Consider the following 26,660-nt stretch of genomic DNA (forward strand, 5'->3'; position numbering starts at 1 on the left):
AAATCTACATTAAAAACCTTTGTTGGAATTCTTTTCACTTTCCACAGAACAGAAAGTAAAATAACCTGTTATACAGTTAGTCACAAATACAGTCCTCAAGTTTTTTTTTACACATTCACATGAGTATTACCTAAATCACTAGAGGCCTGGTGCATGAAATTCGTGCACTTGAGTGTGGGGGGAGTCCCTCAGCCTCACCTGCGCCCTCTTGCAGTCCAGTAGCCCTCAGGGAATGTCCAACTGACAGCTTAGGCCTGCTCCCCTGGGCATCCTTAGTGCTGCCACCGGCTCAGGGCTTCTGACTGAGTGGCGCTCCCCCTGTAGGAGTGTACTGACCACCAGGCGGCAGCTCCTGCATTGAGCATCTGCCCCCTTGTGGTCAGTGCGCATCATAGCAATTGGTCATTTCGTCACTCAGTCAATTTGCATATTAGCCTTTTATTATATAGGATGTCTTTGTAGCAGCTAGATCCTGCCACCATTGTGCTAGGCTGAGTTCACAAATCTGTTGTAACCTGTAGCTTCCCTATCACTTTTCTGGCTTTCCTCTCCTGCTAAGCTTTGTTTCCTGGAAGTAATTAAAACCTCCTGCCACTGCCATATAGCTACTGCTGCTGCTGGAACTGCCATGCCATCGTAGTTTTATGGTTTGGCAAAGTATTGGCCTCCACTACCATAGGGGCCAGAGCTTCTGCCTCCAAAGTTTACTCCTCTCATAGGTCCAAAATTTGTGATTGTTGTAATTGCCAAAATCATTGTAGCTTATGTCACCTCCAAAATTGCTTCCATCATTACCAAAACCATTGTAGCCATGCCCACTGCCACCATATCCACCACCACCATGGCTACTACCAAAGCCATCTTGACCACTGAAGTTTCCTCCATGATCAAAGTAGTCATTTCCACCAAAACCTCTTGCTTAAATAGGACTTTCCTTACTTCACAGTTGTGGCTATTCACAGTATGGTATTTCTTTTAAAAATATTAAATCTTTATTGTTGAAAGTATTACATATGTTCTCTTCCTCCCCACCCCCCGATACAGTATGGTATTTCTGAATGACAGTCTTGTCTACAGAGGCATGGTCATCAAAGATTACAAAAGCAAAGCCTCTCTTTTTTTGCCTCAATCAGTCATGATTTCAGCCACTTTGCTTTTCACATACTGTTCAAAATAATCTCTTAGGTCAGCGGTTCTCAACCTGTGGGTCGCGACCCCTTTGGCGGTCGAACGACCCTTTCACAGGGGTCACCTAAGACCATCCTGCATACCAGATATTTACATTACGATTCATAACAGTAGCAACATTACAGTTATGAAGTAGCAACAAAAATAATTTTATGGTTGGGTCACAACATGAGGAACTGTATTTAAAGGGCCAGAAGGTTGAGAACCACTGTCTTAGGTGATGTTCTTCAGTGTCTTCTTTATTACCACCGACAAGTCTTTTTCACGGTTAAGTGGGCACCATGTCTTTGAGAATCTTCTTTTAAGACAGCCCTCTCTGGTTTCACAGCACTTCCATCCACTTTGTGTGGCCTTGTATTCATGGCTGCAGCCACCTCCTCCACAGTGGCACACGTGATAAACCCAAAGCCTCTGGAGTGCTTGGTGTTTGGGTCACTCATAACCACATAGTGAGTGTTCCCTCTTGCTCAGGATGGCTCCTCAGACTCCCATCTGTTGTTTCAAAGTTCAAACCTCTAATAAAGAGCTTCCCCAGCTGTTCCAGCTCTTTGGAAGAATGACTTAAACATGATGACTTTGGGAGGGGAGACTTCAACGTTGCTTACTCGGTGGTGTCCACCAGCAGAAAGAAATGATCTAACCAACATATCTCAATTTCTCTCTGATTTTTAGTCTTGTTTTTAATCTTTGTCTAGTAAGACAAGTCATTTTTGGAATGGAAATTAGGAGGGAGAGTCATAGACTCCATGAAATACTTGTGAGAAATAAGAAAAAGATAGTAAACTTTCTGGGAAACTTTGAGGGCCTAGTTGAGAGCGATTATGAAACATGATTATGAGAAATTGAAATAATATAAAGATGATGAAAAAAGCAAAAATAGTGTGGAATTACCTTTGCTTTCATGTTTCTTACTACATCATTTTAAATCTGAAGGCCATAGAAGTCTCATGACAAACTTTGGGGCAAAGGTCTTTCTGTGCAAAATCATGTATTGGGACCTGATGTTTCACTATTGGTTTTGATTTCCAGATGTACATTTTTGTTTCCCTGCCTTGTGACCTCTTCAGACTTTCTCATTGAAGAAAACCTTCTTAACAGGCTCTGAACACCACTTTAAACTGTTTTAAAATTTAAAATTACATGATTTTGTGTGTTTTTAGGAATTCTGTTCATCTCGATTATTTAACTTGTTGGTGTACAAGTTTTTTTTTTAATTGTATTCCCTTATAACCAATTTTATTTCTGTAAGGTTGGTAGTGTTGTTCCCAGTAATTTGAGTCTTCCTTGGTCATTGTAACTAAAGGTTTGTCAATTTTCTTGTCTTTTCTAAGAACCAATTTTTGGTTTTGTTTATTTTCTCTATTATTTTTCTATTAGAGGTCCTGATCCCTCAGCCTGGCCTGCGCCTTCTCACAATCTGGGACCCCTTGGGGGATGTCGGAGAATCGGTTTCCACCAATCCCTGCAGGCCAGGCTGAGGGATCCCACTGATGCACAAATTTGTGCACCAGGGCTCTAGTATGCATATCAGATCTTTGGTTAATCTCTTCCCGCCCTCCCCCTCCTCCCTTCCCTCTGAGATTCATCAGTCTGTTCCATGTTTCCATGTCTGTGCATTGAGCGTCTGTCCCCTGGTGGTCATTGCACATTATGGGTACTGGCCACTTGGCCGGTCGCTTAGGTTTTTATATAGTTTCTCTTTTATTTATTTATTTCTATTTATTTTACTTATTTCTATTCTAATCTTTATTATTTCAAATCTTTCCCCTTGTTTAATATCAGTGTTTATACTAGTAGTTATACTAGAGGCCTGGTGCATGCATTCGTGTACCAGTGGGGTCCCTTGGCCTGGCCTGCGGGATCGGGCTGAAACTGCTCTCTGACATCCCCCGAGGGATCCCGGGTTGCGAGAGGGCATAGGCTAAGCTGAGGAACCCCACCGGTGCCTGATTGGGACTGAGGAGGGATGCAGGGGGTTGGCCAGCTGGGGAGGGACCATGGGAGGGCTCAAGGGCATGTCTGGCCCATTTCACTCAGTTCCGATCTGCTGGACCCCAGCAGCAAGCTAATCTACCGGTAGAAGCATCTGTTCCCTGGTGGTCAGTGCACGTCATAGCTAGCGGTTGAGTGGCCTTAGCATATCATTAGCATATTACACTTTGGTTGAATGGCTGACTGGACACTTAGCATACTAGGCTTTTATTAATAGGAAGTTTTTCTTTACTGCTTTAATTGATCTGATAAGGTTCAGTATAGGGTTTTGTTTTTATTATTTGATAGGACTTTCTAATTTCCCTTGTGATTTTTTCTTTGATCAGTTGGTTATTTAGGAGTATATAGTTTAATTTCCACATATTTGTGAATTTCCCAATTTTTCTTCTTTTCTAATTTTATCCCATTGTGATCTGAGAACATACTTTGTATGATTTCAATCCTTTTAAACTTATTTAGACTTGTTTTAGGGCCTAGCAAATAATTTTTCCTGGAGAATGTTACACGTGCACTTGAGAAGAATGTATATTCCGCTGTTGATGAGTGGAGTGTTCTATACTTAACTGTTAGGTTTAGTTTATTATAGTGTTGTTCAAATTCATTGTATGAGATCCTGATAGACTCTAATATTTGTTCCATCCGTATCTTTTATCTTTTGAATAGCACCATATTATTTAAACTAGAGACCCGGTGCACAAAATCCGTGCACAGGTGCAGTCCCTAGGCCTGGCTGCCAATCAAAGCACGAGTGTCTGGCATGGAAGGGCAGGTCCCAGCTGACCTCTGGGCCCCCAGGCCCCGCGCACCTCCCTCTGCCTGAGTCATGGCGCCCGAGTCCACACCTGGAGATGCGGTGAGCACGGCCAGACATTATGGGCCAGGGCGCAGTGTGGGCCTCTGGGCCACCCAGCAGCACTGCATGGAAGCCGGGTGGGCAGTGCACTCTAGACTGGCTCCTACGCAAACCCACGGGGAGCCCAACCGGCGCTTGCTGTCCTGGCAGCTGCAGCCCGGCTCACCTGGAAGAGGCCATGCCGGTGTGGGGCGGGCTCCTCACGGGCGCCTGGCACCTGAGCTTGGGAGCTTCCCCACTGCGTGAGCTCTGGTGTCCCAGGGAGAGTAGCAGGGGGAGTGAGAGCGAGCTCTGCAGACACCCCACCTTTCCACCACACTTCTGTCTCTGTCATCCGTGTCCCCCTGGGCGCTGCAGGAGGTTGGTCGCCACCACCCACCCCCAGTTCCCCATCCCAGCCCAGGGCCCAACCCCAATTAGGCAATCAGGGCCTGCTGGCCGATGGTCACCACCTGTGGGGCGATTGGTTGGGGCTGGGCCCCCACCCGGCTCCCTCAGTGCCTGAGAGCTGGGTGGCAGCCCCACCCCCTGCTGCCACCGCTGGTTGCCATCTGTGGTGCCATCGATGGGGCGATTGGGCCCCCGCCCGCATCTGCCTTGGCCTGGCACCGCCCGCTCACCCACTTCACTATCCCGCCACAGTCCTGCTGTCATCAGGGCCCATCAGGGCTGGCAGTGCCTCCACTGTCGTCCGCTGTCAGCTCTGCATCGCCGAAACCCGCCATGTTCTGCGCCGTCCCCGGTGGTCAGTGCACATCATAGCAAGCGGTCAAACTCCTGGTCGAAGGGACAATTTTCATCTAAGGCTTTTATTGTATAAGAGGAGGATGTGAGACCTCAGTTTTCTTTCCCCCCCAGTTGTTTCTGATAGGGAAACAGGTGGTTTAAGCAGAAAGTGGGGAGCATTACACTTATTTAAGGGAATGTACTGGTGTGAAGCCCATCAGGAAGGTCAGGATGTAGAGGAAGAGTTAACAAATGGTAGTAATCAAGGATCCTTTTCAGGTTGATAATATTCCGTTAAAAAAAAACACAGCTTGATTGAGATATAATTTGCAGCCCATAAAGTGCACTTGTTTTAAGTGTATAATTCAATGATTTTTAATCAGTTTATAGAGTAATGCAACTTAACACCACACTTTTAATTGTAGAACATTTTCATCACCCCAAAATGATTTGTGCCCATTTGCAGTCATTTTGTTTTACACTTTAATCTTGTATACAGACACTCCTCGGGTTATGTTGGACTCGACGTACATCGTTTTGTGGTTGCGTCGCCATCTCCCATCCTATCTAATAAAAGAGAAACATGGTAATTGGCGTACGACCACTACCCTTCCCATTGGCTAATCAGGGCGATATGCAAATTAACTGCCAGCCAAGATGGCGGCCGGCAGCCAGGCAGCTTAAACTGAACATGAGGCTTGCTTGCTTCAGTGACGGAGGACTCCAACGTTCCCCACCTGCCGCTGCAGGCCTCTGAGCTGGCAGTTTGAAACATAGTTACAAAAGTACAAGCTAAACAAAACCCCAGAAACCAGCTTTCAGCTAGCTGGGATCTCAGACCTGGAGTTGATACAGAGTTTCGATTGTAGAACCTAAACAAACCAGATACCTGCTCTCAGGAGCGGAGGCCTAAGAGCTGGAGCCTCAGAGCTAAAGCTGGCTCAGAATAAAAAGAAAAAAAAAGAAAAAAAGGAGCAGTTGGGAGCTTCAGTCCCAGCCTGAAAACAGCCCTCAGCCCCTCACCCAGACTGGCCAGGCACCCCAGTGGGGACCGCCACCCTGAAGGGTGTGTGACCAGCTGCAAACAGCCATCATCCCCTCATCCAGGCTGGCCAGGCACGCCAGTGGGGACCTCCACCCTGATCCGGGACACCCTTCAGGGCAAACCAGCCAGCCCCCACCTATGCACCAGGCCTCTATTCTATATAGTAAAAGGGTAATATGCCTCCCAGCACCGGGATCAGCGGAGCCGCGAGGTCTCCCGGCACCGGGATCAGCATGACAGGGGGCAGCGTCCAAACCCCCTGATCGCCCTGTGGCTCTGTGTGTGACAGGGGGCGGGGCCACAACCTCCCTATCGGCCCTGCTCTGTTCGTGACAGGGGAAGGCGCCCCAACCCCCTGATCGGCCCTGCTCTGTGCCTGATAGGGGGGAGCTCCCCAACCTCCTGATTGCCCTGCGGCTGTGTGTGTGACAGGGTGCGGTGCCCCAACCCCCCCACCCCACAGGCCATGCTCTGTGTGTGACGGGGTAGAGCCATAACCTCCCCATTGGCCCTGCCCTGAGTGTGACAGTGGCGGTGCCCCAACCCCTGATCTGCCCTGCTCTGTGGATGATAGAGGGCGGCGCCCCAACCCCCCCACCCCACGGGCCCTACTCTGTGTGTGATGGGGTAGAGCCATAACCTCCCCATCGGCCCTGCCCTGAGTGTGACAGTGGCGGCGCCCCAAGCCCCTGATGGGCCCTGCTCTGTGCGTGACGGGGGAGCTCCCCAACCCCCTGATTGACCCGGCTCTGTGCGTGACGGGGGGGGCTCCCCAACCCCCTGTTCAGCCCTGCTCTGTGCGTGACAGGGGGAAGTGCCCCAACCCCCTGATTGGCCCTGCTCTGTGCGTGACAGGGGGTGGCGTCGCAACCTCCCCATCGACCCTGCCTTGAGTGTGACAGGGGGCGGTGCCCCAGCCCCCCAATCGGCCCTACCCTGAGTGTGACTGAGGGTGGCATCGCAACCTCCCAATCCGCCCTGCTCTGTGCATGACAGGGGGCGGCACCCCAATTCCCCAATCGGCCCAGCTCTGAGCCCGACCAGGGGCTGCACCTAGGGATTAGGTCTGCCCTCTGCCACCCGGGAGCAGGCCTAAGCCAGCAGGCCGTTATCTCCCAAGGGGTCCCAGACTGCGAGAGGGCACAGGCCGGGCTGCGGGACCCCCCCTTCCCCCCGAGTGCACAAATTTTTGTGCACCGGGCCTCTAGTCTATATATATAAAAGGCTAATATGCTAAGTGTCTAACCGTCCGGATAATGACATCATGTAGCAACGCCCGGCTTCCTCTCCCTAGTGACGACCAGCCTCCTTGCAGTTTCTTCAGCCCAGGAAGATGACTTGCTTTATAGCCAGGTGGAAACATTTCACACTTTGGGCTTGTGTGACTTTTTTTTTCCCCACCTCAGGGAAGTTTTCTGATATTGTTTCTTCAAATAGGTTTTCTAACCCTTGTTCCTCTTTCTGTTGTTCTGGCACCCCTATTATTCGTATATTGTTTCGTTTCATGTTGTCCCATAGCTCCCTTAGGCTCTTCTCCTGTTTTTTAATTTTTTTCTCCAATTGCAGTTCAGTTTGGGTGTGTTTTGCTTCCCTGTCTTCTAATTCGCTAATTCGGTCCTCCGCTTCTCCTAGTCTACTGTTGAAACTTTCAGTGGTGTTTTTTATTGCAGCTATATCACTCTTCATTTCTTCTTACATAATTTATTGATTTTTTCATCCATTTCTTTTTGATTCTTACATAAGTTGTTGATTTTTTCATCCATTTCTTCTTGATTCTTGCATAAGTTTTTGATTTTTCCATCTGGTTTATGCATTCTAAGACCCTTAATGTGAATTCTTTTTCTGTCATGTTGCATGCCTCTGTTTCACTTAGCTGCTTTTCTGGCGAGTCCTCCTTTTCTTTCCTTTGAGGGTTTCTTTGTCTACCCATGTTTGATCTCACCGACATATCTAGATGTTGAGTCATTCAGGGCTGCTCCTTGGGTGGCAGTGGCTCCTCGGGCTGTGGTTGCTCACCGGGCAGTTGTGGTAGCAGCTGCTCCTCAGTTGGCAGCAGCTCCTCTGGTGGGTGCTGTTCACAGCTATGGTGGCTTCTCTGGCTGGTGGGGGGAGGCTTCACACACAGCTGCTGTTCCTCAGACAGAGGGTGTGCTGATCACGAGGCTGCGGTTCCTTGGATGGGGGCAGGCTACACACACAGCTGCTACTCCTTGAACTGGGGCGGACTGCTCACGTGGCTGCTGTTCCTTGAATGGGGGGCTGGCTGCACGCTGATGTTGTTCCTCTGATGTGGTGGGCTGCTTGTGGGGCTACTGCTCCTTGGACGTGGACAGGTTGATTGCAAGTCTGCTGCTCTTCAGACTGGGGTGGGCTGCTTGCGCGGCTGCTGCTCTTTGGACAGGAGTGAGCTGCACGTGTGGCTGCTCCTCCTTGGACGGGGACGGGCCACTCACCCGGCTGCTGCTCGTCGGACAGGTGCAGGCTGTGTGTGGCTCTGCTCCTCAGACCGGTGAGTGCTATGCAGGGCTGCCGCTCCTCGGACGTGGGCGGTCTGCTCGTGTGGCTGCTGCTCCTCGGACCGGGGTGGGCTGCTGCTGCTCCTCGAATGGGGACCAGCTGCTTGCAGAACTGCTGCTCCTCAGATGGGGGGCAGGCTGCTCACACAGCTGCTGTTCCTCGGATTGGGCAGGCTGCTCGTGCGGCTGCTGCTGCTTAGACGAGGGCAAGATGCTTGCACAGCTGCTGCTCCTCGGATGGGGGCGGGCTGCGCAGGGCTGCTGCTCCTCAGATGTAGGTAGACTGCTCGTGTGACTGCTGCTTCTCGGACAGGTCGGACTGCTTACATGGTTGTTGCTCCTCGGACGGGGAAGCTGGCCGTTCACACAGCTGCTGCTCCTTGGACAGGGGCAGGCCACATGAGGCTGCTGCTCTTAGGCCTGAGGCAGGCTGCTCACGGGGCTGATGCTTCCTTGGACAAGAGCGTGCTGCTCACGTGTCTGCTTTCCAGGGGAATTCTGCCCTTCCCAGCTGCAAACTGTCTCACCAGCTGAGTATACTTTACCAATTCGGGGTGGGTGTTACTAGTTTCAGCTGCTCATTCTATTTGCTCCGGGACAAGCCTTGGGATGCGTCTGCCTATTCCACCGCCATCTTGAGTTCGAACATTTCACACTTTAACCAAATGTCTATGAAGCATTTTCCCGTGCTTCATCTCATTTGATCCTCACAGAAGTCCTGGAGTAGATAGATAGGAGACTCAGTGGAATCCTATTTTCTTTTCATTAGCCAGAAAACGGAGATTTAGAAAGCTTAGAAACTTGACCCAACTGAAAAGAAGTAAGAAATGGTGGACCTTGAAAATGACTTCAGGTTTTCTCACTGTGCAGTATATAGTCAAACTGCTGCAGTTAGATATTTTACCCTTTGTAAAATATTTGAAGTCCTTTGTTCTCCCTGCATGATTTACAATAATAACCTGCTTCTTGTTGATATTTACTGCTGTGTTGCTGACAATTACCTGAAAGAGAAGTTGGGGTGCTTCACTGGGTTGGAAAAAGTTTGGCTACATCAGAAAGCAGGTCTAATTAAGCAAGTTTATTCTCTATCTATAAAAGGCTAAGTTGACTCACGCATACACAATACATATAAAGCTCTCGCTGGTGCCAGTTGCACACGTGTATTTCGATCTGTCATTGTTGATCGTGAATTTGGTTGACACTTCTATTATAGAAAAAGGGCGAATAGTGATATTAAAATATTTCTTCTAATTAGTTTCCTTTCAATGTGCATGAATTCGTGCACTGGGCCACTAGTGTTATATAACCAGAAATAAAAGTCAGTTATCCTTAATTGTCCCATTTTCTAAATTGGAACCTCAACTATAATTCAATTGAAGTTTAGAACTTACATTACTTTGTTATGATATTTAAGAAGTTAATTAAGAGAGAATTGCCTGTGTTGGTTTTTGATTACTAGATGTTTTATGTTTGAGAATTTTTACTAGCAAGGTTGTCACTCTCCATGTAGCTTATCAAATAGTCCTTGCTTATAACTAAACCACCACTTTGATTTGAGGAGGTCCAGATCGAAATCTCGAACACAGAGGTAGTAGATCCACATTAGGAATAGCATACCCTTTATCAGGGGCATCTGTTTGTAGTGCTGCAAATACTGAAAATTTCTGTAGTATTTTCCAGCTTCACTGAAACAGAACCATCTGCAGTACTAACTGAACTCATGTTGACAGTTGTGGTTCTCAATTCGCCTAGTTCTCTTCCATCAGGATGAGAATTCTCTTTTAAAAATCTGATGTAATACTCCAGAGGTTCCACAGTTCTGAACCCAGCAATCTTCCCACCTGCGTGCCTGTGCCTGACAAGTTTTCTTTTCAAAATTCTTTTATCTAGAAGTCCCATAGGTTTTGTTGTGATATAGCAATTTGCTAATTAAAAAACAACAACAATCCTATTTTAGTACAATAGTTGGCATGTATCCTGAGGGATATGCGATAAAATAGTTTTTGTACTGCAAAGATATATTTTAAATTAACTCATTTAAATTTTATGTTACTTTTAGGAGAGCTCAGATTACTGGAATGATTGCTTTTGGAAAACTTTATTTTACCTTAGGCAGAGATATTGATGTGAAAATACAGGAGAGAAAAAATGGAGGCTATAAATTAGATGTGAAAATAAGTCAAATCAGAAAAAAAATAGAAAAGAAGAACTACAACTGGGATATTAGTTCTTTTAAATATTTTTTTAAAATATGTATTTTTATTGATTTCAGAGAGTTAAGGGAGAGGGAGAGAGAGATAGAAACATCAATGATGAGAGAATCATTGATTGGTTGCCTCCTGCATGCCCCACACTGGGGATTGAACCATAACCTCCTGGTTCATAGGTCAGTGCTCAGCCACTGAGCCACACCGGCTGGGCAGTTCTGAGCTTCTTGGCATTTTGTTAAAAGAGGAAATATTCAGTTGGATGACTTTCATTGTTTAAGAAAAGAAAACAAAGATTTTTTTAACTATAGGAGGGATTTTATTTAGGAAATCGTACCCATTTTTGCCATAAATGTACAAGTATTTCTTGCATGATTATTTCAGTGCTGTTGAATATATAAAATTAAATCATAGTTTAAAGAAAGCATTTCTGTTCTCTGATCTTTCAGGAATTGAATTTATAAAATGTAAGGAAATCATTAGTTAACATGCCCCTTAAATTCTCAGATACAAATAACTTTGTATGTTCCAGCACCATAGGTTAAGAGGTCTACAAGTATTTGAAACTTGATTGTTAGTGATATACAATTATTAGTTGTTTCAAGTGAGCTGGAGGATAATATATGGTCTTTGGTTTTATTCTCTGAATACTGAAGTGTAGATGTTGCATGGTATTTATCATACACTTTTTGTGGTTCTGTATGGTGCTAAATACTAGGGAGACCGAACAAAGCACACACTATTTCCATACCTCGAAAAACTTATATTCTTTTCTAAGTTTATTAGAAAATTGTACAAATAAGAAACAACTTAAATATACATTTGGAACACTTAGAATACTTTTAAAAATATTAAATGTAAGGTACTAATTATGCAAATCAGAAAGGTTTATCTTTGAATATTGTATTGTTCTAACCAAGTCCTCAAGAGTATGTCCACTCTAATTTTACAATTAAATTTCCCCCAATCTTTATGGACTTTAATTTTCCGATTAGGTTTGATTTATAAATCATAAGTCTAAAAATCCTGCACATAGTATAACTTGATTTTTACCTTTGGCTTCCAACAGGACTTTTTTTTTTTTTTTTTTTTTAAATCAAAACCAGGACAGCCCTAGCTGATTTGACTCAGTGCATAGCACATTGGTCTGTGGAGTGAAGGGTCCTGGGTTCGATACCAGTCAGTGCTGCACATGCCTGGGTTTTGGGCTTGATCCCCAGTAGGGGACATGCAGGAGGCAGCCAGTCAAGTGATTCTCTCTCATCATTGATGTTTCTTTCTCTCTCTCCCTCTCCCTTCCTCTCTGAAATCAATAAAAATTAAAAAATAAGTAAAACTAGGACAGGTGGTTTAATCTAACTCCAGGGAAGAGTGTTGCAGAGTCCCTGGTAATTCCTTGTCCCAGGGTTTGAAAACCTTTTTCATTATCTATTTAACCAAAATCCCTGCTGCTATAAATAAACTATTTTCCTTAGTCTATTCTTAGTGAAAAGACACCGTACTGTCATGATTATAGAAATGACACCCTTGTTTTTCCCTTCACCATAAAAGTCTTTTTCTTTTCCAACACAATTTCAACTACTGTTACTAACCCAAGTTAATTTTAGATTCTATTGCTGAAAGCCTCAGTTTTGCCATTTATTGAGGTGTTAATTGAAATATTAATGTATTTAGAGCAGAAATGTCGTTTTTTAGGGAATCTAGAGCAACAGCAAAGCTGAGGTCAAACTGCCATAAGGATGGACACCAAGGAAGCTGTGTTTGGGACAAAAAGAAATCAAGATAAGGTAGATGTAAAGTAGAGACAAGCACTGGACCTTGGGGAGAGAGGGTGGTAGGTGGGAGTGGGTTGTATGCCTCTAATGACAGAATAGTTAAGAGTTCTGAAGAGGAAGCCATGGAAGGCTTATAGGAAACATTAAGGATTTGGGTTTAAGTATTACCTTCCCTCTGAATGTGTAAGTTTTAGCTGACTTTTAGCTAGCAGAATACTTTAAAAGTTGATAAGGTTAAGTGTTTCAATGGGGTGGTATTAATTGATAAAATCATTGCCAAAACCCAGCTTCAGCACTAATGCCTATTATTATTTGGAAGGTGAAAGGGAATCTACGTTTGAAGCATTAAACTGACAAAATCAGTAGAGAAGTTTTAATTTTTCCTTTTCCTTTTTGTGATATAAAGATTGTGTTTTTTCCCCATAGCAACATGAACCGTGAAGACCGGAATGTGCTGCGTATGAAAGAACGGGAAAGGCGGAATCAGGAAATTCAGCAGGGTGAAGACGCCTTCCCACCTAGCTCTCCTCTCTTTGCTGAGCCATACAAAGTTGTAAGTTGTCCTTCTCTGAATGTTTTCCCCCAATACTATGACATTTTAAAAAATTTATTATTATTTTTTAATCAGAGAGGAAGGGAGAGGGAGAGAGAGAGAAAAACATCAATGATGAGAGAATCATTGATCGGCTGCCTCCTGCATGCTCCCCACTGAGGATCAAGCCCGCAACCTGGGCATGTGCCCTTGACCGGAATTGAACCTGGGATCTTTCAGTCCGCAGGCTGATGCTCTATTCACTGAGCCAAACCGGCTAGGGTGATACTATGACATTTTTGTTTTTAAAATGTTTAAGCTTGAATTTTTGTATTAGGTAAGAGTTACCATGTATACCATTTCCTCTGAGTGGAATGTAATTTGTTGGGGTACTTTTATTGGAGTATAACATGCATACAGAAAAGTATACAAATTGTGTTACAGCTAAAAGAATTTTCATAGCATGAACAACCTAATAATAATCACTATCTAGATCAATAAATGGAGTATTATGAGGGCCCTAAAGTCATTGTCATTGCCCATCTCCCCCCCAATTGCTATCCTATAATTTTGAAAATGTGATCTGGATTAGCTCAAACATTCATGTCTGTATTCCTGGCTCTACTACTAACTTTGGGCAGGTGTTTCACCTTTTTAAGCCTTAAATTAAGTTAAAATTTTGTGAATCAATCTTCATTGTCTGCTGTTTCCTAGGTTCTTTGGGTATAACATCAATCAAAATGAGTATATTTTATAGATTCTTTGTTTCTGCCTATTCCGTTACTTGGTTAACTAAGTTTCAGTGACTTATTAGTATGTTTGAATAAATGTATTTTCAGTATCAATCTGTTTCTTTTGCTATTGTCACATACTAAATTCTCTGATTCTTTCTAATGTATTAATGCTTAATTAACAATATCAGATTTAGAGTAAAGCATATTGTCAGAGTTGTTCAATAAATGGAACCAATTGCTATTTTTATAACTACCATTGTGCTTGATTTGGGATGACATAAAACACTGAATGGTACCACTTCTGATGACTCTAATGTAGCTGTAGTGGCCACTAATATTTGATTTGGCTTTGGGTTTCATTTGAACTATTTTTACATTTTAATGACATATTTTATATAATAGCTATAATATAATGTATAGCAGCAGAAATGACCATTATTGTCATAGTATGAGATTGAGAAGTGTGTTAGACTTTTTTCTGATGAAATATAAATGTAACAGCAAAAAATAAAAATAAACAAATAAATAAATAAATGTAACAGCATATCCTGGATTTACCCTTAGAACATTTAATGTTTATGGAAATTATATGAGATCTATAAAAGCCATGCATTCAGAGCTTTTAAGGATTTTCTAATAAAGGCAGTTACACTGACATGATTTATATGAGTATAACACAAAACCTGAGATTTGAATTAGTAATGAAAATCATACTACCATTTATTTTGTAATTACGCTATAATGAATTGGATTTTATTTCTAATCTTGATATTGTCTATAAGTTGCTGTATATTTAACTCTCTTGTTTAGTAGGGATCATACTGATTTTCAAAGATTTGAAGTCCTTATTGATTCATGCCAACCACAAAATAAAATACTAGTGATGTAATTGGTAGACTTTCTTTCTTCCTTGTGTATGAATGTGAAAGAGTCCTAAAGCTTGGATATATCTTGGACTTTCTTATTATCCAAGAATAATTCTTGAAGTTTAAAGTATGTACTATTGACTTCAAATAGTGGAGCATTTATTGGTCAGAATTAGTAGTTAGGATTTAAAACTTACTTATTTATTCATTTAAATTAAATTTATTGGGGAGAATTTAAAACTTTTACCAGTGGATTTTCTATGCTTAATTTGTTGCTGGTACTTTTCTTAATTTGATGAGTCAAAGTAACAGAGGAATTAAAATTTAAAAAACAGTAGTTGGGTATAACTTGTTTCACTGAATTTTTGAATTATTAGGAATATAATGTTTTTCTAGACTGCCAGTGTATGACTAATCTGATGACCTGGAATTTAATTACATAAAGGCAGATTACTTTTCCTGTTCTTGAAAAAATTTTCAGTACTGTGTCAGTATATTTATTGGTGAAACTTGTATTTTTCCCCTCCTTGAACCTATTATATATACTTCTCAGTGTCCTATAGAATATATTAGTGTGTTAGCATGAATGTTTTTCACTTTCAGTGCATTGTTTTCACTTAAAAGTTATATATTTGGAGTTTGCTTTGAGTTGTTAACCTTAAGATATGATGAAAGACCCTTTCCATTTGAAGTTTGGAAAGTCACTTTAGAAGCATCTCTTATTTCAAGTTATGCTAATTGTATAATTATATTTTACATTTCTTTGTAGACTAGTAAAGAAGATAAGCTATCAAGTCGTATTCAGAGTATGCTTGGAAACTACGATGAAATGAAGGATTTCATAGGAGACAGATCTATACCAAAGCTTGTTGCAATTCCCAAGCCTGCAGCACCACCGACAGCAGATGAAAAATCTAACCCAAATTTCTTTGAACAGAGACATGGGAGCTCTCATCAGAGTAGCAAATGGACTCCTGTAGGACCTGCACCCAGCACTTCTCAGTCTCAGAAACGGTCCTCAGGCTTACAGAGTGGACACAGTAGCCAGCGGACCAGTGCAGGTGGCAGTGGTGGCACTAATAGTAGTAGCCAGCGGCATGACCGTGATTCATATAGCAGTAGTGGGAGCAGTAGCCGGAAAAAAGGCCAGCATGGATCAGAACACTCCAAATCACGCTCTTCCAGCCCTGGAAAACCCCAGGCTGTTTCTTCATTAAGCTCCAGTCATTCCAGGTCTCACGGGAATGATCACCATAGCAAGGAACATCAGCGTTCCAAATCACCTCGGGACCCTGATGCAAACTGGGATTCTCCTTCCCGTGTACCTTTTTCAAGTGGGCAGCACTCAAATCAGTCTTTCCCACCTTCATTGATGTCAAAGTCCAGTTCAATGTTACAGAAACCCACTGCCTATGTACGGCCTATGGACGGACAGGAGTCCATGGAACCAAAGCTGTCCTCTGAGCACTACAGCAGTCAATCCCATGGCAACAGCATGGCTGAATTGAAGTCTAGCAGCAAAGCACATCTCACCAAGCTGAAAATACCTTCCCAACCACTGGATGTAAGTCACACATTTAGAGCTTTTAACATTGTGACTTTGTGAAACAGTTTACCATGACATTATGGTTGAACTTGAACTGTTTCTTTGTTTTAATAGTAAGGAATGTAAAAGTTTAAAAGAAGACTTGTGATTGACTTCCAAGTAGATCCATAGAGCTGTTAGCTTCGCCCTCTTGTGCAGTAGAGAAAATATCATTCATGTTTCAAACATTAAAATGATGAGTTGGTTATAGAATAAAAGTATGATCTATGAATATTTTAGATTTCCTACTGGCCAGGTGGCCTGGTTGGTTAGAGTATCTTCCCATACACCAAAAGGTTGTGAGTTCCATTCCTGGTCAGGGCACATACCTAAATGGGAGGTTCTATCCCTGATCGGGGCACACAAATCTCTCTCACATTGATGTTTCTCTCTCTTTCTCCCCCTCTCCCCCTATTCTCCCTTCTCTCTCCCTCTCTTCCTTTCTCTCTCTCTTCTCTCCCTCAAATCAATAAACATAACCTTGGGTGAGGATAAAAAAGAAAGAAAAATAAAGATAATGTTTGTAGCTAAAAATGACAGCTCATAGCTTAAAACAGTGGGGTGGGGGTCAGGTATAGGTAAAATGCTATGTCGGGAACATTCAAAAATTTTTCCTGTAGCCTTAAAAAATTCATTGTTCTTGACAGTTGCCATTCTAATTACTCCTCTGGAGAGAAAAAAAGTGGTAATTTGTTCTTTCTTCAAACAATATGATCCTTAGAGTTTTAAATTTTTTTGGCAAATTGTTTATCTGAAAAATTACATTTAAAAATAATTTCTAATCTAAGTATGAGAAAGATATTCTAAAGTTTTTGAAAACTAAAATGTTTTTAAAGTCGTGTACAGTTTGGTGATTAAGATATTTTTAGTTTTTGAGAAATTTTGTATTTAAGAAAAGTAGTCCAAGTATTCTAATAAGTGTTCTTATGTGGAGTAGAGGGAGCAAAAGTACTTCTTTAAGGTTTGTTTCTAATAATGTTATTGAATTTGTACAATAAATGATAAAATTCTAATAGTAATGACTTCAAATCTAATGTGTATTTCTTCTTTCCTAAGGCATCTGCTTCTGGTGATGTGAGCTGTGTGGATGAAATTCTTAAAGTAAGTTGTATGTTTTCTTTTTAATAGGCTCAGCTCTCTTATTACGCTCTGCCACTCTCCTACCCTATTTACCCCTCTATTTCACAAAGGATCTGAAGCAACAGATTGCACATGTGTGATTTGATTATGTCCATAAAAAATAATTGACTCTATTTATTATGCTTATATTCATACTTAGGTTCTAAATCACTTGGTTTGTTTACTATTTGTCCTCAAAGAGCAGTTTTTGTTTTTAAGTAAAACAAATTTCAGTCTTAACTGTTGGCCTTAAAAAGAGGAAGGAACCAAATATAACTGTACTTTTTTGGTTTATCTGTTAATAATTTGAAGTACTAAAAAAACTCGATAGTTATCAGTCAAACCATCACATTGAAAATAGCTTGCTTTGTAATTCATCTGTACACACTGATCAAATCCTACACTGAGAGACCTCCTCTGAATACTGCATATTTTGAGTGTTTAATAGAATGTTTAAAAGTGACATATGACCAAAAACTGTATTTCTCCATGGAGAAAAGAAAAAGAGGAAGTCCAGTGATGTATCTCAGTATCATGGTATATTTTGTATATAAATATTTGAATTTTTTGACAAGCTGGTCACCTGAATAATTACATTTAAAAATTATTTCTAACCTAAGTATCAGAAAGATATTTTAAAGCTTTTGAAAAATATAAAGTTATTTGTCACTCATACTTATGAGTGACAAAATGACTGCTTTTGACTCAGTAGAGAAAAACCGTCAGAATCATATTACTTGTACTTTTTGCAAAAGCTCCTAAATTTTTATGTCTATAGTAGCATTTCAATATGGATACTTTTGAAAGATTACTTGCATTGGTCACTTTCACTTTATTCCCTCTTTCTTTCCTTTAGTCCACTATAATCTCTCTTTTATCTCTATCATTTTGCTGAATCTGTTCTGTAATGTCATTGGGGACTTCATTTGAGTTCTCTGCTCTTTCAGCTGTTTTAAAGAATTTTTATTTTTTTCTTCCTTGACTGTTGTTATGCTTCATTGTTTTTATTTCCCATACACTTTTCTTGTCTCTCATTCTCTGCCTTTGGGGAACCCTGTGTCCTCTCGTACCTTTTAAGTATGGGTGCATTTTCTAGCCTCTCCTCTTCATTTTGCTCATTTAGTTGTCCTTTTCTCCTTTTTTTTGGCTTTATATATTAGACAGCTATTCAGTCTTTCTCTTCTGCGTTGGTCTCCTTTAGGTTTTGGTTTATGTTTCTTAATTGTTTTTTTTAGCGGGTTCTCCATTTAGATTTCTCCCTGCTTCAGATGCAACATGTCTAAATTTATTAGATTTCCTTCCATTAATAGTACCACCATTCTCCCATGCTTATAAGTATAGCATTCTAATAACCTCTCATTTCTTTCTCTCATGTTCTGTTTAATCACAAGCTACATGTAGACTTTGAAAATTCATTGAAAATGTTCATTTCCTTTATTTTCATTTCTGCCACCTTGAGCTTCAATAATTGCAATGTACAGTCCTCACTCTGCCTTTCTGCCTTCAGTCTCCCTGCTCATCTGTCTTCTGTATTGCTACCAGGTTCTTTGCCTCAATCCTTTTATCTTCATAAATTAATATACTTCCTAGAAATTTTCAGTGGCTCTCTAAGGCCCATACAAAGAATAGTGCCCAAATTTAACATTCCAGACCTTCCATAGGCCAGTCCTAACCTCTCCCACTACAGATTAACCAAACTGGTTTCCCTAAGCCATACATATTCTCTTTCTTTTACCTTTTTTAAAGAAAACTTTCATGGAATGTGTCTCTCCTTCCTCTTAAGTTATATATAGTTTCTTGTTTTTTATTAGAATCCTAATGAAATTCTTCTTCCCCCTTTATCAGACCAACAGAGACCACAGTAATAAGCTTTTTCCTTTGCTTCTCACATAGCGTTCATTTTTCAGTTGCCAAAGTCTAAGGGAGCATATATCCTTTCCCCAAATCCTCAAAAATGTATGGCATTCTAATACCTAGAAGAAATCTTAGATATTTTATATTTAATTATTCCTTTCATATTATTGACAAGTCATTCTGCATTTTTATATATTCAGGGTGGCATATGGCCTTGGGTGTAATAAGTGCTCAGTCATTTGATGGTGGATTTTCTATTGAGGATATTTTGGTAGTTGAGGTATAAAATGCCAACACTTGAAAACCTGGAGTATATGATTTTCTGTTTTCTTTCCCCTTCCCTATGTGCAGTGGGCAAGGAACTTCAGGTCTGAATTTCCTTCATGTTTTCTTGATATTTGTAGTCATGCTGTTTGTTTCTAGGAACAAACTTAAAGAAAAAAAATGTAATCTAAAAGCAATATGTGTTCACTATAAAAAAAGGATTTATTAATTCAAGTCTTACTGATTGAACACCTACTATGTATCAAACACTGGGGATACAGTGGTGATAATAATGATACTGTTGCATCCTTTGAGCTGACATTCTAGAGCAGGATATAAGAAATCAATTATATAATATTTCAGTAAGTGAAATGCTATTAAAAAATAAAGCATTGTAAGAAGGTAAAGAGCAATTACAGGGCAGGTGGTGATTCTAGAGGTTCAAGTAGTAAAGACTGTATCAAATTCCCTTGTCTTTTGTCCCTTCTGTCATTCTGTTGTCCTAAGGTAGCTATTGTTAACTATCTTCCAGAGATTTTTTTCATATATAAACATTTAATAGGACATAGACTATGATTTGTGTTTGTTACTTAGAAATATACTGTGGACATCATTTCATGTCAGTACTTAAATTTCTCATTTTACTGTCTGCTTGGTGTTCCATTGTATTGATGTCTGGTAATTTATTTAATTATTCCTGTGTTATTGGACATTTAGGTTGCTTCCATTTTTTTAGTGTGAGCTGCTTGAACATGTGTCTTTACATAACTATGTGGGTATAAGCTATATTCTTAAAACTTATACCACCGTTATATTTTCTCTGTATAGCTGATGGTTTAGTTTGAGCTAAATGCCAGAATAAAACACTCCCTCCTTATTCCATGTCTGATTCCTCTCTCTCCCCTGGTCCCCTAACATTCACATTGTGATCTTATCCAAACCTCCACTTGGACATACTTGGCATATGATTAGACAGCAGGTATTGAACAAAATCAGACTTATGGCCTTGCTTGTTTGTCTTCTTGCTCATGTGCTTTTGATATCTCTTTTCTGATTTTCCTGACCAATATTTCCTATCAATGAATAGGCTCTGTGGCCAGACATCCTAGGATGAAATTCTGTGTTCATTACTTACTAAATGTGTGATCTTGAATAAATAACTTAATCTTTGTACTTCAATTTCATCCTACATAGACTTAGGATAATAATGGTATCTACCTCATAATGTGATTGTGAGCACTATATGAGTAATAGACATGTAAAACACTTAGCAAAATGTCTGGCTCATTACAGGTACACAATGTTAGCCACTTTTATTATTACCCCCTTCCTCCCACTCCCGCAGCAAGCTCTTCCTCAGCAGCATTTTACTTGTGTGCCTTGCATTTGACTACAGGGCTAATTTCTGTAACTATTCACAAGGTTATATCATCTTAATTCCAAGCTCCTTGACGCCAGAGAGTGTATATTATTTATTTTCATATTACCTACCTGATAGTGCCTTGCACACAGTTGTGCTTAATTAATATTTATTGATTACATATGTATACCTTTGGAGGAACAATCATGAAACCAGCATTTTATAATACAGATCTGGATTTTAGCTGTGTAATTTTTATCCTTGACCTGGTTGAAAACAAACTGTAATAATTACATTTCAGGAGATGACGCATTCATGGCCTCCCCCTCTAACGGCTATTCATACACCATGCAAAACAGAACCTTCCAAATTTCCTTTTCCAACTAAGGTAAGTAAATAAAATGTATCTTTGATACTGTAAGAAAACTCTAAATGGCTTGACTAAAATCATATGAATTCAAAATTGTCTTGCCATTCCCATTCTAGTGGGAGTCAGACAATAAACGAGAATAAACAGATAAGTTCAGCTAGTGATAACTGCTATGAAGAAATAAAACCAGATAGTAGAATCAAGAGTGATTTAAATTAAGAGGTACTTGAAAGGCTTTGAAGGCAATATGAGGAAGAAACTATTAAGTTTGTTGGCAAACTCTTTTGGTATTCTAGGCTACAGGCGGTAAGGTCTTCTTAAACTATTGTCTGAGAAACTCCTTTCTAAACGACATAGAAACCATATTTATGTTGTATGGAAAAAGGCTCCTCAGACAAAAATCCCAAGCTCGACTAAAATCTAACTTATACAAATTATACAAGAATACATTCTCCTAGTATAGTTTCATTAGGACTTCTAATAATAGCCTTCCTCAGTTCTGCCTCCTCCATCTCATTCGAGCTCCTTTCATACATAGCTTTGTAAGACTTTTCATATGCATTCACATGCATATTAGTAATCATATTACATATAAGCATTTTCTCATTATTTCTTTACAGAATTACTGCTTTGTATTTTTAATCACTCAGAAATAGGTCTTAGAGACTTTTCCTTGTTATTACACATATGTATTATCTATAGATTATAAATAGATAATATGTTACATATAGATGTATTTCACTTTTTAAAATTGCATCCATAGTGTAAATGTACCTTATTATTTAGCCATTTCCCTTTATTATTTAAGTTGTTGGGAAGTTTTCATTTCTATAAACATTGCTATAGTGCAGCAGTTCTCAACCTGTGGGTCACGACCCCTTTGGCGGTTGAAAGACCCTTTCGCAGGGGTCGCCTAAGACCATCCTGCATATCAGATATTTACATTACGATTCATAACAGTAGCAACATTACAGTTATGAAGTAGCAACGAAAATTATTTTATGGTTGGGTCACAACATGAGGAACTGTATTTAAAGGGCCAGAAGGTTGAGAACCACTGCTATAGTGGATATCTTTGTGCATGGAAGTTTCTTTTGGATAAAAAGCAAGAAGTAGAATTACTGAGTATTGAAAGTATATGATTAATATATACTCTCAAATTCCCTCTGAAGTGATTGTATCAGTCAGTGCTCCCACTTGTATTCCCTATTTTTCCTCATATGCACACTCCCATTTGTTACTTTAACCACCAGTCTTTTGGGTGAAAAATGACATTCCGTTTCCTAGATTGCTAGTAAAGTTCATCTTTATAAATTTGTCATCCATTTGATTTCTGTATGGATGAATTTGCCCACATCCTCTACCCTTAGGGTTGCATCTTTCACCTATGTTGAGTTTTAGGAGTATTTCTTTTTTTATTTTATGTTGTTTTGTTTGAATTATGGAATCTAATATTTCCTTTTACTACATGTTGCAGATGTATTTCCCAGAGTCCTTTTAAGTTTTATGGTCTAGAAGTTTTAATTTTGATGAATAAATATACCTTTCTTATAGCTTTTGCTTGTTAATGTCTTTTTAAAGAACACTATTCATTCCCTAGAATTATAAATATATCCTCTTATTTTTCTTTTAATGTGATTGCAATTTTGTTTTCTATGTTTATATTTAGCCCAGTTTATTTTTGTGAATGATGTTACATAGAGATATAACTTTCTGCCCATATATGTGCCATACCACTCTTTTTTTTTTAATCTTCACTCAAGGATATTTTTCCCATTGATTTCTAGAGAGAGTGTAAGGGAGCGAAGAGAGGGAAAGAGAGAGAGAGAGAGAGAGAGAGAGAGAGAGAGAGAGAGAGAAACATTGATGTGAGACAGACACATAGATTGGTTTCTTCCCACACATGCCTCTCCTGGGGCTAGGGAATCTTGACCGGGAATCTAACCCACAATCTTTGGGTCTGAGAGCTGACATTCTAACCACTGAATGTCAGGGCACTCTTTTTTTTTTCTTTGATAATCCTCACCGGAGGATATTTTCCCATTGATCTTTTAGAGAGAGTGGGAGAGGGAAAGACTGGAGAGAAACATCGATGTGAGAGAAACACATTGATTGGTTGCCTCCTGCATGTGCCCGGGTCAGGGAGGGGTCTGCAACCGTGGTATGTGCCCTGGACTGAAATTGAACCTGGGACCCTTTGGTCCGCAGGCCATTGCTGTATTCACTGAGCAAAACTGGCTAGAGCCAGGGCACTCTTTTTCCTTTTTTTTTTTTTTTTTTTTTTTTTAAGAAAGATTCTCTCTCTCTCTCTCTCTCTCTCTCTCTCTCTCTCTTTCTCTCTCTTTCTATATACACACACACACATATATATCTGTGTGTACATATATATTTATTGATTGATTTCAGAGATAAAAGGAGAGGGAGAGAGAGAAACATCAATGATGAGAGTGAATCATTGATTGGCTGCCTTCTACATGCCTCTTACCAGGGACTAAGCCCGCAACCTGGCCATGTGCCCTTGACTGGAATCCTTCAGTCCACAGACTGATGCTCTCTCCACTGAGCAAGACTGGCTAGGGCCACTCTTTTACTTTTTAAATCAGCTTTTACATAAAAATCTGCACATGTTTTTAATATACAGTTTGAGTTTGGATAGATGTATGCACCTTTGTAACCACCACCCTAATCAAGAATAAGCCTGGCTTGTGTGACTCAGTGGTTGAGCATAGACCTATGAGCGAGGAGGTCCCGGTTTGATTCTGGTCAGGGCACATGCCTGGGTTTTGGGCTCCATCCCCAGTGGGGGGCTTCCAGGTGGCAACCGATCAATGATTCTCTCTCATCACTGAAGTTTCTATCTCCCTCTCTTTTTCTTCCTTCATCTCTGAAATCGATAAAAATATATTTAAGAAAAATAATTAGAACATTTCCATCACCCCCAAAGTTCGCTCATGTTCCTTTGCAGTCCACTTCACTCCTACAACTGGCCCCACACAATTGCTGATTTGTTTTATGTAATTATAGATAAGTTTTGCTGTTTCTAGAATTTCATTTAAATGGAATCCATTCATTGTTTACTTATTTTGTATATAGGGTTACCTACTTTTGGTCAGCATATACTTTTGGAATGCTTCCATGTTCTTGAATATATCAGTGATTTGTTCCTTTATATTTTTGACTTTTTATTTCTGTTGTATGAAAATACTAAAACTTATCCATTCACTTCTTGGTAAACAATTGAGCATTTTCCAGATTTGGGCTATTAAGAATTAAGTATAAACATTCATTTACAACTCTTTGTATGGATAAATACTGGGTCATATGGTAAAAAATAGAATTACTGGGTCATCTGATGATTGCATGTTAAATTAATACTAAACTGAAAACTATTTTCAAAAGTGATCGTATCACACACCTATTTTTCCCCACATCCATTCCCCAGCAGTTATGGTAGTTTTTGTTCTCCATCCTTGCCTACATATGGTATTGTCAGTCTGTTTAACCATTTTACTGGGCATGTAGAGATATCTCATTTTTGTTTTAATTTGTATTACCCTGATGATGAATGATGTTGAACTTCTTTTCACGAGTGAATTAACCATTCTTTTTTTTTGAAGTGTCAGTTCAAATCATTTGTCTTTTAGGTGTGTGGTGGTGGTGGCAGGGTTGGAGATGTTTGTAGTTTTTTTTTTCTTATAATGTCTTTGGTTTTGGTATCAGGGTAGTACTGGCTTCCTAAAAGGAGCAAGGAAGTATTCCCTTATCTTTACTTAAATAGATTTTGGAATATTATTAATTCTTCCTTGAATGTTTAATATAGTTCGACAGTGATACTATCTTGACCTGGAGAGTTCTTTATTGGAAGTTTATAAATTACAAATTCAATTTTTTTGTTAGATATAGAACTATTCAGATTTTTTTCCTTATGTGAGTTTTGGTAATTTTATTTTACCTAAGTAGTCAAATTTATTGGCATAGATTTATTGATAACTAGAGGCCCGGTGCATGAAAATTCATGCACCGAAGAGGGGGGTCTCTCAGCCTGGCCTGCCCCCCTCACAGTCTGGGAGCCCTCAGTGGTGGGAGGTGACCTGGCGATCAGGGGAAGGCAACGCCCCATCACACCTCTACTTCTGCCACTGCTGGCAGCGCAAGCCTTGGCTGGCCCTGGTTACCTGAGCCTCAGGCTGGCCCTAGGCGGCTGGGCAGCTGCTATCCGACGCTTGCCTGCACCTCGGGTTGGCCCTGGTCAGCTGGGCAGCCACCATCCAAGGCTTGCCTATGCCTCGGGTCAGACCTTGGCGGCTGGGGGGTTTGAGGGGACTGGGAGACTCTGGAGGCAGGCGCATGGCAGGGCTGAGGAGACTGGGTGCCACCATCTTGTGACTGTGGCACTGCCATCTTTGAGGGAGTAGCAGTCAATTAGCATATTCCCTCCTATTGGCTGTGGGCACTGCCATCTTTGTGATGGTGTGAGGGTCAATTAGCATATTCCCACTTTATTAGATATGATGACTAGCGGCCCAGTGCAGTAATTCGCACACCTTGAAAGGAACTGTGGGCCATGAGGCTGTGGTGGGCACAGAGGTGGATCTCAGCCTGTCCTCTGTGCCCCCACCCAGCCCCTCCTATCGCGACCCCTTGGTCCCCTGTCTGCCAGCAGCCCCACTCCTGCTGCTGCCGCTCCCACATGCTGACAGTGCTGCCCCACTTACACCCACTGACGGTGCGGAGCAATTGGGGCCGGTGCCAGCAATGGGTGCGAGCAGCGGCCACTGCCCTTTAGGAGCAGGGGGAAGAGGAGAAGCCCTCAGGGCAACCACTGACAGTGTCTAGTGATCGGGACGGGCACCGGCAGCAGGTGCGAACACCGGGTGGGACTGCAGCATGTGGGAACAAAGAATTTTCAGTAACCACCAGAGGCTCGCCCTGATGACAGCGACTGGCACCCCACCTTGGTCTGGCACCCCTGCTCACCTGCTCCACCATCCCCCCATGGCCGATGCCCGCAATGTTCCATGTGCGCCCCCGGGTGGTCAGTTCACGTCATAGCTACTGGTTGTTTGGTTGTTCTGCCATTTGGTCTATTTGCATATTAGGGTGTATATATTTATTTTTTATTTATTTATTTATTTATTTATTCATTTACTTATTTATTCTTTAAGTGCCTATGGGATCTGTAGTGAAGTCCTTTTCCCCCCTGATATTAGTGATTTGTATTTTCTCTCTTTCTGTTTTCTTTGATCATTCTAGCTCAGCCGTGGGCAAACTACAGCCCGTGGGCCGGATCCGGACCGTTTGAAATGAATAAAACTAAAAAAAAAAAAAAAAGACTGTACCCTTTTATGTAATGATGTTTACTTTGAATTTATATTAGTTCACACAAACACTCCATCCATGCTTTTGTTCCGGCCCTCCGGTCCAGTTTAAGAACCCATTGTGGCCCTCGAGTCAAAAAGTTTGCCCACCCTTGTTCTAGCTAGAGGTTTATCAGTTTTTATCAATCATTTCCAAGAATCATCTTAGGTTCTTTCAGTTTTCTATTTCTTTTATTTTGCTTTTATGGTGATTCTTTCTACTTATGATGGGTTTTGTTTTTCTTTTAACTTTTTTTAGGAGGACTTTTTTTTGGTAAATCACAGAGGTAAAATAAGTAATTTCTAGAAGAAATGGG

The 26,660-nt window shown here is 41.0% G+C and overlaps 1 protein-coding gene across 2 annotated transcripts in view; it reads left to right on the forward strand.

Moving 5' to 3' along the window:
* Window positions 1-26,660, forward strand: part of AFF4 (AF4/FMR2 family member 4) — a 94,226-nt gene that overhangs the window by 16,189 nt on the left and 51,377 nt on the right. Inside the window, exons 2-6 of one of the 2 annotated variants that reach the window (XM_036313706.1) lie at window positions 12,223-12,314; window positions 12,729-12,855; window positions 15,204-15,998; window positions 17,076-17,120; window positions 20,918-21,004. In XM_036313706.1, the coding sequence (XP_036169599.1) occupies window positions 12,733-12,855; window positions 15,204-15,998; window positions 17,076-17,120; window positions 20,918-21,004 (1,050 nt within the window). In that variant the 5' untranslated portion in view covers window positions 12,223-12,314; window positions 12,729-12,732. The remainder of the gene's footprint in view (window positions 1-12,222; window positions 12,315-12,728; window positions 12,856-15,203; window positions 15,999-17,075; window positions 17,121-20,917; window positions 21,005-26,660) is intronic. The other variant, XM_036313707.1, reaches the window with a different exon arrangement.

This window comes from Myotis myotis, unplaced genomic scaffold, assembly GCF_014108235.1.
Source record: "Myotis myotis isolate mMyoMyo1 unplaced genomic scaffold, mMyoMyo1.p scaffold_m19_p_6, whole genome shotgun sequence".
In the NCBI taxonomy this organism is placed as follows: Eukaryota; Metazoa; Chordata; class Mammalia; order Chiroptera; family Vespertilionidae; genus Myotis; species Myotis myotis.